Source organism: Manis pentadactyla, chromosome 14, assembly GCF_030020395.1.
Source record: "Manis pentadactyla isolate mManPen7 chromosome 14, mManPen7.hap1, whole genome shotgun sequence".
In the NCBI taxonomy this organism is placed as follows: domain Eukaryota; kingdom Metazoa; phylum Chordata; class Mammalia; order Pholidota; family Manidae; genus Manis; species Manis pentadactyla.
This window is the reverse complement of record NC_080032.1, coordinates 36,701,956-36,715,495: the sequence shown is the minus strand read 5'-3', so window position 1 is coordinate 36,715,495 and position 13,540 is coordinate 36,701,956. Positions and strand designations below refer to the sequence as shown.

Here is a 13,540-nt window from a genome sequence, read left to right as displayed (position 1 = left end):
GCCACTGAACCTCTGAGCCAGCCCACAGGGCACTGTTGGGGAAGAAAACTTTTCCTCTGCCCTTCAAAGTTCTTTTCTCTGATCTAAGAATCAAATTGACATGAGACAGATTAACAGGAGAAAATCAAATTCATTTTGTGTGGTTGGGAGCCCCACACACATGAGAGGTTCAAAGACAGAAAAGTAAAATGACGTCTGTATGCCACCCGTCCTGAGGCAGGGACTAGAAAGGGGCTGGGCTTCCAAGGGGAGGCAGGCAGTGTATGGAGCAATAAGCAGAGATGTTTGGGAAGTGCATGTTTGCCCTGCCACACAGATGGGGCACTCAGAAAAATGTATCTCTAGTACAAACTTTCATTGTGGTAAGATCCTCAAGTCAGATTCTTCTAGGTAGCTAAGGGAGGGGCAAATGTTTCTCTTGAACCTGTGGAGTCTCCTCTGTTGCCTTCAGCTCAAATGAGTCCACATGACAAAGCAGCATCTTCTGGGTGAGGGCTTGTTCGGACCCCCCAGGCACACGTGTGCTGGGGTTGTCATGTGAATCCAAATGAAACAGTGTGTGCAGGGGGCCTGGTGTGGCTCACTGGAGGTTCTTCCTAAATAATCCCTGTCCTGTGATGGGAGCCCCTTGTTGAAAGGAAGTCTCCTGTGTCTCATTCAGTCCATAGACATCTACTGGGGTTGGTTTTTCACGTAACCCCTGGGATGGGTCATGTGGTGAAGGGGGGATGTGGCCACAGTCTAGGAGGCATCAGAGAGCCATTTCAGCACTTGGAGCCTACGCCTTGGCACATTGCCATGGAAAACTCAACACAAACATTTGGCTGGCTCTAAATCTGTGGTCAGTGTCCCTGCATGTCCCCAGGTGTCTCCCTGTCTGCGGCCTCTGGGCACCTACAACTGCACCAGCTTCCCTGGAGGCATGCCACCACCAGAAGGGTCTTTTAACCTTGTCCAAACCCTGAGTCTCACACCAGAAGCCAAGAAGGCCCAGAGAGGCAGAATGATTGTCACACAGTCATACTGTGATGAGGCAGAGTGAGAACCAGAGGCCCTCTGGATGTCAGGGCATGTGCCCCCTCGTTTCCCATGGCTTCCTTAGGCTGGCTGAGTCCAGGAGGGGTGCCTGGATCTGTCTGGACCCAGCCCTGGGTATTTTTGTAGCCCCAGGCTCCCAGTCTCTGCCCAGTACCCCCTTGGAAAGGTCCAGGGGTTCCACCTCATCCCCTCCAGAGCAGAGCTACAAAGCGGATCCTGCTTGGCCCTTCTGCAGTTCTCCAGGCTGTGTTTACACCACCTCTCCCCTCCCCTTCACAGGATGCTGGCAGACACTCAGTGTGCCAAGCCAGAAATTGCTTGCTTTCTCCGGCACCGTGCTGGACAGCAGGTAGTAGGGGTGGGTGGTGGCTATCAGGATGCTGATGAAACTACAGTTTGCACTGTGGGGGCAGGGGAGTGAGAGAAGCTTTTTACAGGTCCAGGCAGAAGTTAGCACCTTATGAAATCACTCCCTGGACAGGTTGTGCATTCAGAAGACCTACTTCCTCCTCAGCTCCACCTGCAGCTGTAGGATCCAGGATCTAAATGGAGTCCAGCCCTCCCAGGGGAGAGATCAACTTGGAACCTCTTGTCTAAATATTTGACAAATCAAATATTTGGTACCTCTTTCTGAATGTCACTCTCCGCTGTTAGAGCTCATGCGCCCTCCGAGACGCTGTCCAGAGCACAGAAGTAGCGTGAGTTTGTCTAAAACCTGCACGCATTCATGCCTACTTCCTGATCATTTTTAAATCATCTTTTCATCTTTCCTTTTTGTGTCCATAGCCACGAGAGGAACGGCCAGTCCCCAAAGTACGCTCCAACGTTAATTCCTGAGAAAGAGAGGAAGACACATTCAGGGCCCCTTGCATTCTGAGCCCTCATTCTAGTGCTCTGCATGCTGCTGCCACCCTGGGAGCTAGGAAGAGAGGGTTATTTTTTACTGGGCTACTGGAAGGGCACAGAAGCTTCAGGAAGGCTCACCAGATTGTTTTTAATCTGACATGGCTTTGTGGCTTCTGGTGCCTGGTGAGTCTTATCTGTAGTTAAACCCTGGATCTCTTCCTCAGGGTAAGCCTGGCCACATCAGTGCTGGGTTTGATGTACTTTATCAAAAACTGCACATCAACCAGAGAAGACAGTGTTCCTCCCCAGTTCATTGTTCTTCATCTCATCCCTGGCTTTTATAGGTCTGATGTTTTAAGGAATATTCTTTCATTAATAAAAAAAAATATTTTTTGGAGGAAAATAATGCACTTATTTTAACTTATTTCCCATTTGTTACCAGCTAGCTTCATATTTTGAGATCCCTCAAGGCACAAATCCATAGAGAGTCACCAGGTATTATGGGAAAATGCTAGTGTGGTCAGACCGAGGCAGAATACTTGCCTTTTTCCTCTCATCGAGCATCCTTGGTGAAGGAGCAGGTGAAGTGGAAAGGGCTTGATGCAAGTCCCAAGTGGGTGTCACCCGTGCTTCTAGGCAGACATTACTGTGGTTGTCTGGTTTTACATAGATTTAAAGCCTGGCCCAAGTGCCACTACCTCCATGCAGCCTTCCCTGCTTTGAAATGAAGGTTGTGGCTTCACATCTCAGCACACACTCATCCTTCTCTCTTGATGTGCTTTGTTGTCTCTCTTTTCCGAACTCTATTAGCTCCCTGAGGATAAGCTCTGTGTCTAATTCAGTCTGTGCAGCTCCTCCTGGAGGCACCCTCAGCCCCTCCTCTCCCAGGGCCCAGCATAGGACTTCCCCACAGTGTATGCTCAGTACACATGGGTGGAAATGAAAATCAGATATTTAGTACCTCTTTCTGAATGTCACTTTCTGCCAAGCCTTGTAGTTTTTTGTGCACACATTTTATGTTCCAATTAGGTCAGGGGTTGGCAAACCTTTTCTGTAAGGGCCAGATAAAAAATGCTGTGGGCTTTGTGGACTGTAAGGTCTCTGTAGCATCTACGCAGTTCCGCTCCTAACAACATAAAGGCAACAGTAGGCATTATGTAAATGAGGAGGGGTGCCTGGTTTCCTATGCAACATCATTTACAAAAACAGGCAGTCAGCCCTTGGTTTGCTGAGCCCTGAGCTAGATCATCAGCTTCTGAGGACTAAGATCTGTGTCTCGTCTGTTTTGTGTCTAGCAGAGTGCCATGCAAAGAGCCAGTGCTCCATACATGCTTGTTTAGGGGTTATTAAATGAAACGGAAGACTGAAACTCAAGCAGCATATGCAGACATAATGACCCAGCAGTCGTACTCCTGGGCTCACACTCAACAGAAATGCCTGCCTGGGTGGTGTCACCATCCAGGGATATACACCAGGCTGCCCAGAGCAGCACCGTTTGTAATGGCCCCAGCCTGGAAACTGCCCCAAGCCAGTCAACAGAAGAAGAGCTAAATTAATTGCACTGTGTTCACACAATGGGATACAGCACAGCAATGAAAATAAATATGCTATATGTAAAAATATGGCTGAATCTCACCAACAGGATGCTGGACTGAGACAGAAGACAGACACATAAGACAATGTATTGTCTGAGCATATTCATATAAAGTTGAAAGACTGGTAAAGGACATCTGTGTTGTTGGGAGTCAGGAAAGTGGTTACCTTTGGAGAGGGGTGACAGGGTGGGGTGTGGGGGTGCACTGGGGGGCACTGGTTATGTTCTGGCTCTCGATCAGGGTGCTGATTACCGGCATGTGTTTGGCTTATGAAAATTCACCAAGCCATACACTTACAGCATAAGTATTTTTCTGTATGAATGTTACAGTTAAATAAAGCATTTGATTGAAAAAAGAAATGGTAGTTTGTCCAAACAGTATTTAACCAGAGACTACTACCAACATTTTGATTCTCTGGCTCATGCTCCTAAGTTGCTGCCTCTTACAGACCCTGGATCTGGGCTCTTTGTCCTGTACACGGGAATACAGAAGCTGGGTCCCTCTTTTGTCTCTCCCGCTCACGTACAAGAGCAGAACCTGGGGTTGTGCAGGAACTGGTGGTCTGCCATCTCTCCCCACCTTCCCGTGCATCCTCTTCTGCAGCACGTGTGTGATGCCTCCCTGGGCTTCCTTGTCTCCTTGGCAGAACATTGTAGGGGTGGGAGCCGGCTTCTGTGATGGCCTCTGCAGCGGAGACAACACCAAGGCTGCTGTCATCCGCCTGGGGCTCATGGAGATGATCGCCTTCGCCAGGATCTTCTGCAAGGGCAAGGTGTCCACAGCCACCTTCCTGGAGAGCTGCGGCGTGGCCGACCTGATCACCACCTGCTACGGGGGCCGCAACCGCAGGGTGGCCGAGGCGTTTGCCAGGACGGGAAAGGTAATCTGGGCCTGTCCTCCCCACAGCCCTCCTTCCTCGCTTGAGATGCCTGGGCTGGGGGGAGCCACACCCAGCAGAGATGGAGGTTAGCATTTGTTGATGCTGGAGTTACACCTGTCTGCTTCCACCTAAAAGGACTCAAGTCTTACCTCCTTCACTTGCTATTGTCTTCATCTTTCTGTGGCTTGCAGTAGAGGATTGCAGCTCCCCTCCCAGACTTTCCTCTTGAAATAAATGATTCTTTAGTCCTTACAGTAGATTTTCCTCATCCTTTGTTTTTAAGACCATTGAAGAATTGGAGAAGGAGATGCTGAATGGGCAGAAGCTCCAAGGGCCTCAGACTTCTGCTGAAGTCTACCGCATCCTCAAACAGAAGGAGCTGGTCCACAGGTAAGTCTCCCCATTGTCCATGAGAGCAGAGAAATGTCGTCATCCCACGTCCCTCACGGCCACCAGCCTGGTCAGTGCCCGTGAGCACAATGTTGATGCAGGTGCTCGGAACTTGGCTGGGTTAGTTCCATCCTATGTGTGACATGAACATCTGTGGCAGGAAACATCTACCTTCCCTGAAAGCAGGTGTTTACATAAAACCAGGCTCAGCTCAGGGAGAAGAGCCCAGTTCTACAAAGCATATCACAAAGTATGATGTTTGAGGTTCTTTCTGGTTTGTCCTGCAGGGTGTTTGGTAAGAGCTACATGTCAGACATTCTAATTTTTAAAAAGTTTTCTTTGTTGTCTTTGTAAAAAGATACAGTCTTAGTAAAATGTCAGATAGGCCAGAAAAGAAGACAGGTGACCCCAGAGACCCCAGAGCTCTGCTGCTAGAAGTGACCTGCCAAAGCATTTGGTAGGCAGCCTTGCAGGCTCTGTCCTGTGGGTGGGTGGATGCATGTAGCCTGCATGCCCTCCCAGGCTGCTTAGGTCTTTCTGAGATGCTCCCTGGCCCTGCCTGCCCCACAGCTTGTTATCTTGCTGATGTGCTGAGGCTTCCTAACCACACCGTCTAATAAATCCTTGTGCCACATAGTCTGTGCATCTGAAGCTCTTTCACAATAGTCTCCTGGAGAGGTTTGGTTGCCTGGGAGAGAAGGGAGCTGTGCTACTGTGCTGATGCAATGCTCTCAATGTGGCTGACCCAGAGCTTGTCCCTTCCCCGGAGGTGGCAGGTGGGTATGGACAGCATCTGCCAGTGGCTGTGTCTCTGGTCATGTCTTGAGGTCCGTCCTGGTGTCTGCTGGTTCCAACCACTTATCTTTACCTCTCCCTGCACCCAGCTCTCCTCCTCTTTTTACCTAGTACAAGCTGATCAGCCGTAGAATTCCCTGTTGAACACTGAAAAGTAGAGAGGACAGGCATTTGTCTTCCTTCTTTAATTTGCATTTTGTTTTTCTGATATGGCTTTCAAAACCAGCCAGGCAGAGCCAGAAGTCTCTGGGCCTCCAGAGGAAGAGAATTACCTTCAAATCATTACTAAAAGGAAAACACTGCTGACATGCATGGTTTTCCTTACATACATAACAGCAGACAGTGATGTACTCGAGTGTGGCTGGACTATTTTAATGACCATTAAGTATTTATCGGGAACTTTTAAGAGCCTTTAGAAAAACACCTGTGTGTCTGGTAATGGTATCCACTAGTCACAGTTTTGAAGTGGCATCTGTGTGCTGCTGTGGCGTGCCTTTGATGGGATTCTGTGAACTGATGAGATGGCTGAGTGTTAGTCCATATTTGTCACTGAACCCTTGGAGGATGAGGACTGAAACTGGCTTCCTGGGGTCAGTACCTAACCAGTTGTAAGAGCAAACGTTAACCAAACAGGTGGAACAGACTGAGCAGATGCCTCTCCTCTGTCACGTCCCACGTTTTCCTCTGATTTGAAATTGAACAGGCAGCGCCTGTGCTTCATGAGGTCCCTCCGGGTTGGAGGGGACACCACCCTCCTCCTAGGTGGGAGCATGGAGTGCCCTGGGCCTATCCTCCCCCCGTTCCTGCTTCCTGGGGCTGCCCAGGCAGAGCGAGCTCTGCCATTCTCCCTTGCACTATCTCCTACCTTGATTATTTTCTTGTTTGTTCCAGCCATCACTACCCTGGGGTGCCTCTATTTCTATTTCCCCTCCCTTCTCTTCTCCATTGCTACAGGAAGAGCAGCAAGCAGGAGGGCAGCATTTAAGGCCACCATGTGGCTTACTAGCCATGTGGTCTTAGATAGGTCATGTTTTTAGCTGTTTCTTTGTCCACAGAATCAAACTGATCACGGGCCCCTTCCACCCTGAGTGTTCTCATTCCCAGTCCTCCTGTGCTCACAGCAGGGGGTCTGCAGAGGGGGCCCCCTCTCAGTCCAGTGCCAGCTTAACTTTCTAACAGGATGTCCTTGTACCCCTACAACACTTTCTTTAGTTGAAACAGACCTCGCTGAGAAGACCCAGACACCTTCTCAGAGCTCTGTGTGCACCTGTGCCCTGCTCTCTGGCCTGCCTGGCCATCCTCCCCATGCTTCTCATCCCTCATCACCCTAAGAACAGCCCGGGCCTGTCATCAGAGGACCTTCCACCATGTCCTTCACACTCACATAACTTTCCCTGCGCCCAGCATACTTACACCAGCAGCAGCACACTTCTCCGCAAAGAGCCACAGAGTACACATGTAGTCTTCACAGGCCACACAGAGAGAAGGCTTTGTCATATATTCCTCTTTTCTTCTCTACAGCCCTTCAAGAACATAGAAGTCATTCTTAGCTTATAGGCCAGACCAAAACAGGCCACAGGGCTGACCTCTGTCTCAGACGGCATCACCGCCGTGTGCTGTGGATTTATTACCGAAGCATACCATTTTACTTTTATTCTTCAAATTCAGAGGGAAGAGCACTTGATATTGGGAAAATGGAAAATTCAAATCTCCTAAGAAGGCACACAGTGAAAAGTGAGTCTTGATGCCCACCTTAGACACAGGCAGCTTTCTGAGTTTTCCTGCTCCCCATTTCCCTTCATTTCTCTAACAGCTAATCTGCCCCTTGCTTTTCTTCACTTAAAGACATGGTTTGAAGGTCATGTCCCATGTGCACCTGGAGGTCTCATTCAAGGCTGCAAACCATTCTGCTGGGTGGGAGAACCACCATTTGTTTGACCAGTCTCTGGATAGATAGGAAGGTTGCTGGGTGTTTCCGCTGTTATAAAATTTGCTTTATTGACTGTCTGTGTACATGCCTCTTAATGAGCAGATGTGAGCGTAAGGTGTCTGTATTAGTTGATTAGGGCTGTCGTAACGAAATACCACACACTGAGTGGCGTATGCAAGAGAAGTGTATTCCTCACAGTTCCGGGGGCCAGAAATCTCAGATCGAGGTGCAGACAGGGTTGCCTTTGCCTGGAGAGGTGGTCTTCTCCCTGTGTCTTCACATGACCATCGCTCTGCACTTGTCTGAGCCCTCATCTCCTTTCCTTATAAGGACGCCAGCCATGTTGGTTTAGGCTCCATCCTAACAAACCCTTTATAACTTAACTATCTTCCTAATGGCCTTGTCTCCAAATACTGTCACATTCTGAGGTACTGGGGATTAGGACTTTGGATAACTTGGGAGCGGGGGGCACAGTTTGGCCCATGGTAATACTGTAAGCTGCTTGAGGGCAGGGACCTTGTTCATGATGCTGTGCGTTCCTGCACCTCATTGAAGCTCCACACATCTTTAGGTCTTCTGTATCCATTAGTGAGATGGCTCATTGACTGGTTTATGTCAGTATTTGTCCATGAATTATTATCTTATGTCCTCCTTTCACCTCTAACCTTATTTAGAGAGTCCCCCAAAGTGATGCCACATTTTATATTATAGAGAAGAGCATTTAGTTGGGTAGTATAGCCTACTGGTTGAATGTTGGCTCCAGAGTCAGAAACTGCCTCAGTTTCCTCATCTATAGAAGGGAGGTAGTATTATCTGCTTCATAGGGTGGTTGTGAAGATTAAACAAGTTACATGTTCACAGACATGCCCCCCTCCATACTCCTTATCTCTTAACATCCCACCTACATGAAACAGTTTGGAAATGCTGCTTGTGAACTTAAAAAGGCTTTTGGCTGCAAGAGCAACACCCAGTTAAAAATGTCTTGAACAGTGGGGTTGTTTCTTACACATGGCAAAGAATCTGGATGTGGACATTATTGGTGATGGTTCAGTGTCTCTGGATTAGAATCTCAGTGATCCTGCTGGCCTTCCCTCAAAACCTCAAGATGGCTGCAGCAGTTCCAGGCATCACATACTTTCATAGTAGCACTCAGTGGCAGGGGGCAAGTGCAGTCTGGGGTTGCAGATTTTTCTTCTAGTGCCTCTCAGGCAGAAGAGTATCTTCCCCAGAAGCCCTCAGCAGGTATATTATGTCTTGCTTGCCAGAACTTCCTTCCTTGTCTTATTTCAGGTAAAAGACCAAGAAAGTGAGCATTAGGCTATTTCCAACTTTGGTAAGAATAGAAGGGGGTTGGGAATGGCTTTGGGTGGCCACTGATCACCTGCTACCTTACTTTGGGGACATACAAGTTGTTCTCACCTTAGAAACAGGAAAACTAAGTCACGGAAGGACATAGGAAGGAGCTGAAGTATCTAGGCTCTAACTCCCATTCACAATAATTCATTCAACACACACTCACTGAGCACTTGTCCCTGGCCATGCAGGCCCCAAGGATGCAGAGGTAAACAAACTTGATTTGATAGTCTGCCTGACTCAAAAAAATAACAAGACATTCCCTACCTTAACACATGCTGATAGGCTATCATAAAGACATAGGACCTATGAGTACTGTTTGCTCTTCTTTAATTGTCAGTATAGGATTCTAACTAGATAATTATCAGAATGGCCTTTAAGACTCCAGTGATTTTGTCAAGCTCACTTTGGGCTGTGTGTGTGTGTGTGTATACACACACATACATATGCACACATGCTTGTGCATGCATGTGAATAAAAGCTTGATTGAAATGAACATCATTATTTCCTTAGTGATACCTACTATAAAAAAATACTTGCTGAGCCAGCTCTACCCTGGGATAATGTTATCTTTTCTTGTAGTGGTTTATTAGCACACACCTTTGTACCCTCAATCCATTTCAATCCTGTGTTCACATCTTGGAAGAAAAGGCAAAATAAATGCGACTTCCAATTTGAGATTAGCACTTTGCTAATTGCGGGTCCCCGTGCTGATTCTTGCCAGAGCGCTCCAGGCCTGAGCTGCCTATGGGATGTGAGGGCTGTCTTCTCTTCATCCTTGGATGATCCTTTTTGGAGAAGAGAGAGCAATACCTCCATGCAATTAAAAATATATTCTCCAGTTTTTTAAACTAGTGACAGAAATCTGGACTCATTCCAGATATGACCAAGAGCCTGAGGCACAAGTCCATGTAACTGACCACAGATTATCCTACAAGCATTACCATGTGACTTGTTTGTAGACAGTACGCGCCAAACAATGAGGCAGAGGCTGCTCTAAGATAGCACCACAGTGCAGGGGGATCTCTGTAGATCAAATAATGAAGGAATGTAAAAAGAGGTCACTTTGTTTTCCAAAAGTACTGCACTAATCCGTGATGGGTTAGGACAGGAAGACTCGTTTGTTCTATGTGGTAAACCAGATGCCTCAACATGTCTTTTTTCACGTTTCCTCCAACCAGGTTTCCATTGTTTACTGCAGTGTATCAGATCTGCTATGAGGGGAAACCCGTTCAAGAGATGCTGTCTTGTCTCCAGAGCCATCCAGAGCATAATGTAAAATGAATCATGCAACATCTTGGAGAAAGTTCTGCCTATTCCGATCAGTGTTTTGGGTTCAGGTGGAAACCGGGACTTGGCAACAAGATGTTTGCTTCACTATAATCCCATCATGGATGTGTATGAATTTTTACAGGCTCATTTTTGAATTTCAGGAAGAAGGTCATTAGCTAAGATGTACTGGGCAACAACTAGACACATAGGTGAATGTTTAAGTGTGTGTCATTTCTCATTCTGTGGATGTTTCTATGAACCAAAATTTAAAGGTCCTTTTTAAGGGTTATTTTTGAAAGTTTCCCACTGTAATAGCTCATAAGATTGGAATTTTGTCAGCAAAAATTTTTACATCTAATTCATATGTATTTGATTTTTTTTTCTCATTCTCTTGATGTTAAAATTTAACCAGCTAATATTAACCATGGTAGAGTGGGGGAGCCAGCCTGTTCAAAGATCAACATACTGTAACTTTTAAACACTATCTCAAAGCCAGCACAATTAATTACTTCAACTGTGGGTTGATCTTTTTGTAACAATTAGATCTTTTTAATTAGGTAATCCACTTGGGTATCTTCCCCTAGCTGCAGTTTTCTGCATTTTTAGCCTCTTTTCTCCACATTAGCTGCCAGAATGTGCTGTCATAAAGGCTCAGCAGTGGCAGAAGGTAGAAAACTCATCTGGGATTTTCCTGCTGTGACCGACACATTTTTCTGATTAATGACACTTGTGTCATGCTTTTTGTTAGGCAGTCCTTTTGTGCAAACATTTCCTGTAAGCCTCACAGATCCCCTGAGAGGGCACTTGCTAGTATTCCTTTTTTAAGATGCAGTCGTGCCTGGTCACCTGGCAGGTAGGGGCCAAGCCACGAGTTCAGTCCAGTGTTCCCCACCCTACCAGGGTGCCCGGAACTTCTCAGGCGTCACTGGGCTGATTTGACCTGCATCTGATTGGTTGTGGCAAATGCCACGTGCAGCCTCTCCTGGGGCTTAGGAGCTTCCTGCCACTGAGGTTTGTGTGGGTCATTGGATGGATGCACTGAAAGTGTGGTCTTTGCTCCATCAGCCTCGCCTGGAGTCTCTTAAAAATGCAGTTTCCCAGGTGCCACCCCGGCCCTCTAAAGGGGTGTGTGGTCTCTATGCTTTAACATTCTGTCCACATGTTTCTGATGCTCACTACACTTCAAGAACCACTACGTTAGAAAATCTACTTGACTGGCATTCCTCAAACCATGTTCCATAGGAAATGAGTGTCCTCGGATCCAGGGGGTGTACTGGAGTGTTCCCTGGCAAAGTCAAATGAGTTTGGGAAAAGCTATGTCTGTACATCCCTCTTGAAGGTAGAATGTATGTTGATAGGTCAGTAGAACATGTTTATTTAACCCAGCAAGTCCCAAACACATTAGATTATGGAGGTTTTTTTGGCAAAAAGATTTGCCAGAGTTTCTGGGGAATGCTGGTCTAGGCTGACGTGACCTTAGGACAGTTCAAGTATACCCTTCATTCACTGCAGGAGATTAGGATGAATAACTGACTACCCTGTGGTATTTGTTAGTTCTGAGCTTTTACAGTTCAGGTTTGCCGCGAATCTGATGAAGCTTTAAGGTGATAACTATCAACTACAACCAAGCAGACATCAGCCTTGCTGAAACGCACATTATGTTGAATAAGTGCTTTTAATTCTAGAATTAGAATGGAAATTACTGTATCTTAAGTGAAATTGGTTTCAGGATAGCATTACAGTTATCTTACGTAGCACTTGATAAGTGTTAACAGAATATAAGAATGTCACCTATATATTCATGGATTCTCCACCACTTTGTGAGAGTCTGATCTTTTTTATTTTCCAGTTTGGGACTGTTTTCCTTCTGTACCTGAAACAATTGTAGAATAGATTTTTGTGAGAATTTAAAAAACTCTGTCTAAAACATTTTGGGGAGCATTTTAAGTCCCCACACCCAGAAGTATATGAAAGCCCACAAAATGCTTTAAGTTTCATTGATTTTACTGCCACTGTTAAGTTAATCGATTTTTGCTTGCCTTACGATTGATTCATCTTTTTAAATGTTTGTACATAGGTAACGGAGTGTTCCTTTTTAAGATACAGAAAGAGCTGTAAGCCCATTGTGGTTGTCTCTTAGGTAGGATAATTAGATGTGAGGAACGAGGATCTTGTCTCTGTGTATTCTCATCTGTGTTCAGCTTCTTACTCTGGGTTTTGTACTTGAGTTTTTTTCTTTACAAGTGCTCGCTTACCACTCCGAAGTTGGCTGATTGTATCTTGAACATGCTTATAATATTCTGCACATTGTGGAAAAAGGCAAATTTTATAAGTTTGTGCTCTGCAAACTGTAGATATTTATTACTCTACAAGTTAATCTATTTTTGTAACCACCTTTTATTTTAATTCATATTTCCTACTAGTTAGGGTAGTAGAGAGGGAGACATCTAGATGAGAAGCTCAATTTATACTATTTCAGCCCATCTTTGAATGTAAGAAGTATGCTGTTGCCTTGCTATCACCCAACCTACTGTAGTAGGGAAGAGATATCCATCTTGAAATTCCTCTGCTAAACTACATCGGGTTTTTTATTTAACTCTTAATTATCACATGGCCCCAGAGCATCAGCCCAAGGAGTAGTGAGGTACCTGTGTACCAAGGGATATTTAGTTTTTCCACTGCTTCTAATCTAAGAGCTCTTCCTTACTTGTGTACTGCACTTGGTCACAGATTGTAGGTGGATATAATTTAAAAGCTTGTTTTAATAAACATTTAACCCCCCAACCTGTGCAATTGATCCGATCATTTTTTAAAATCAGCTTAGTTAACAGTGATTTATTTAGGTCAGCTCTTTTTTTTTCCTGACTTGTATTGCATTAACAATAATAAAGAGGCAATTTTTTTAAAGAAAGGCTTCATCTCTAATCATGCTTCTCAAACACATCTATTTCCATTTGTCTGTGTTCCTTCTTGCTGGTATTTTTATATAATCGTAACTAGGATTAAAGGCCTTTTAGGTCTAGAGGACCCATTAGTCCATATAGTGGACTAAGGAACTTGAATCCATCCCCCGACCCCACCACAAATACCTAGAAAAGCTAGGAAAATAGAACCAGTGTCCTTTTATATGCAAGACAGATGATCTCATGAAATATGAGGGCAATCCCCAGGAGCCTGAAACAGTACGGGCTGGACAGCCAGAGCAGTAAGGCCATGATGTGGCTCTGTAGCTTCAGGGGAAGGAGTGGGAATGTGGTCCATTATCTAAGGGCTTGGGTTGTAAAGTTTATGCTAGCCTAAAGCCCTCCGGGGGCTACACTGTTGGGGGTGGAGGGGAATGGGCTAAGGAAACCCGTATCTAGGTACAAACAAAGAATCTGGGCTCCAGATAGAGAAAATACCTTTGTTAAAAACTTGTAATCATGTGTCCAGCGCCATAAA

General features: G+C 45.9%; 1 protein-coding gene across 1 annotated transcript in view; it reads left to right on the top strand.

The window, feature by feature from the left end:
- The window catches only part of GPD1L (glycerol-3-phosphate dehydrogenase 1 like), a 70,329-nt gene extending 57,449 nt beyond the window's left edge, over positions 1 to 12,880 (top strand). Inside the window, exons 6-8 of the mRNA XM_036891933.2 lie at positions 4,126 to 4,359; positions 4,643 to 4,749; positions 10,009 to 12,880. Coding sequence (XP_036747828.1) covers positions 4,126 to 4,359; positions 4,643 to 4,749; positions 10,009 to 10,111 — 444 coding nt within the window. The 3' untranslated portion in view covers positions 10,112 to 12,880. The remainder of the gene's footprint in view (positions 1 to 4,125; positions 4,360 to 4,642; positions 4,750 to 10,008) is intronic.
- The last annotated feature ends 660 nt before the right edge of the window (positions 12,881 to 13,540 follow it).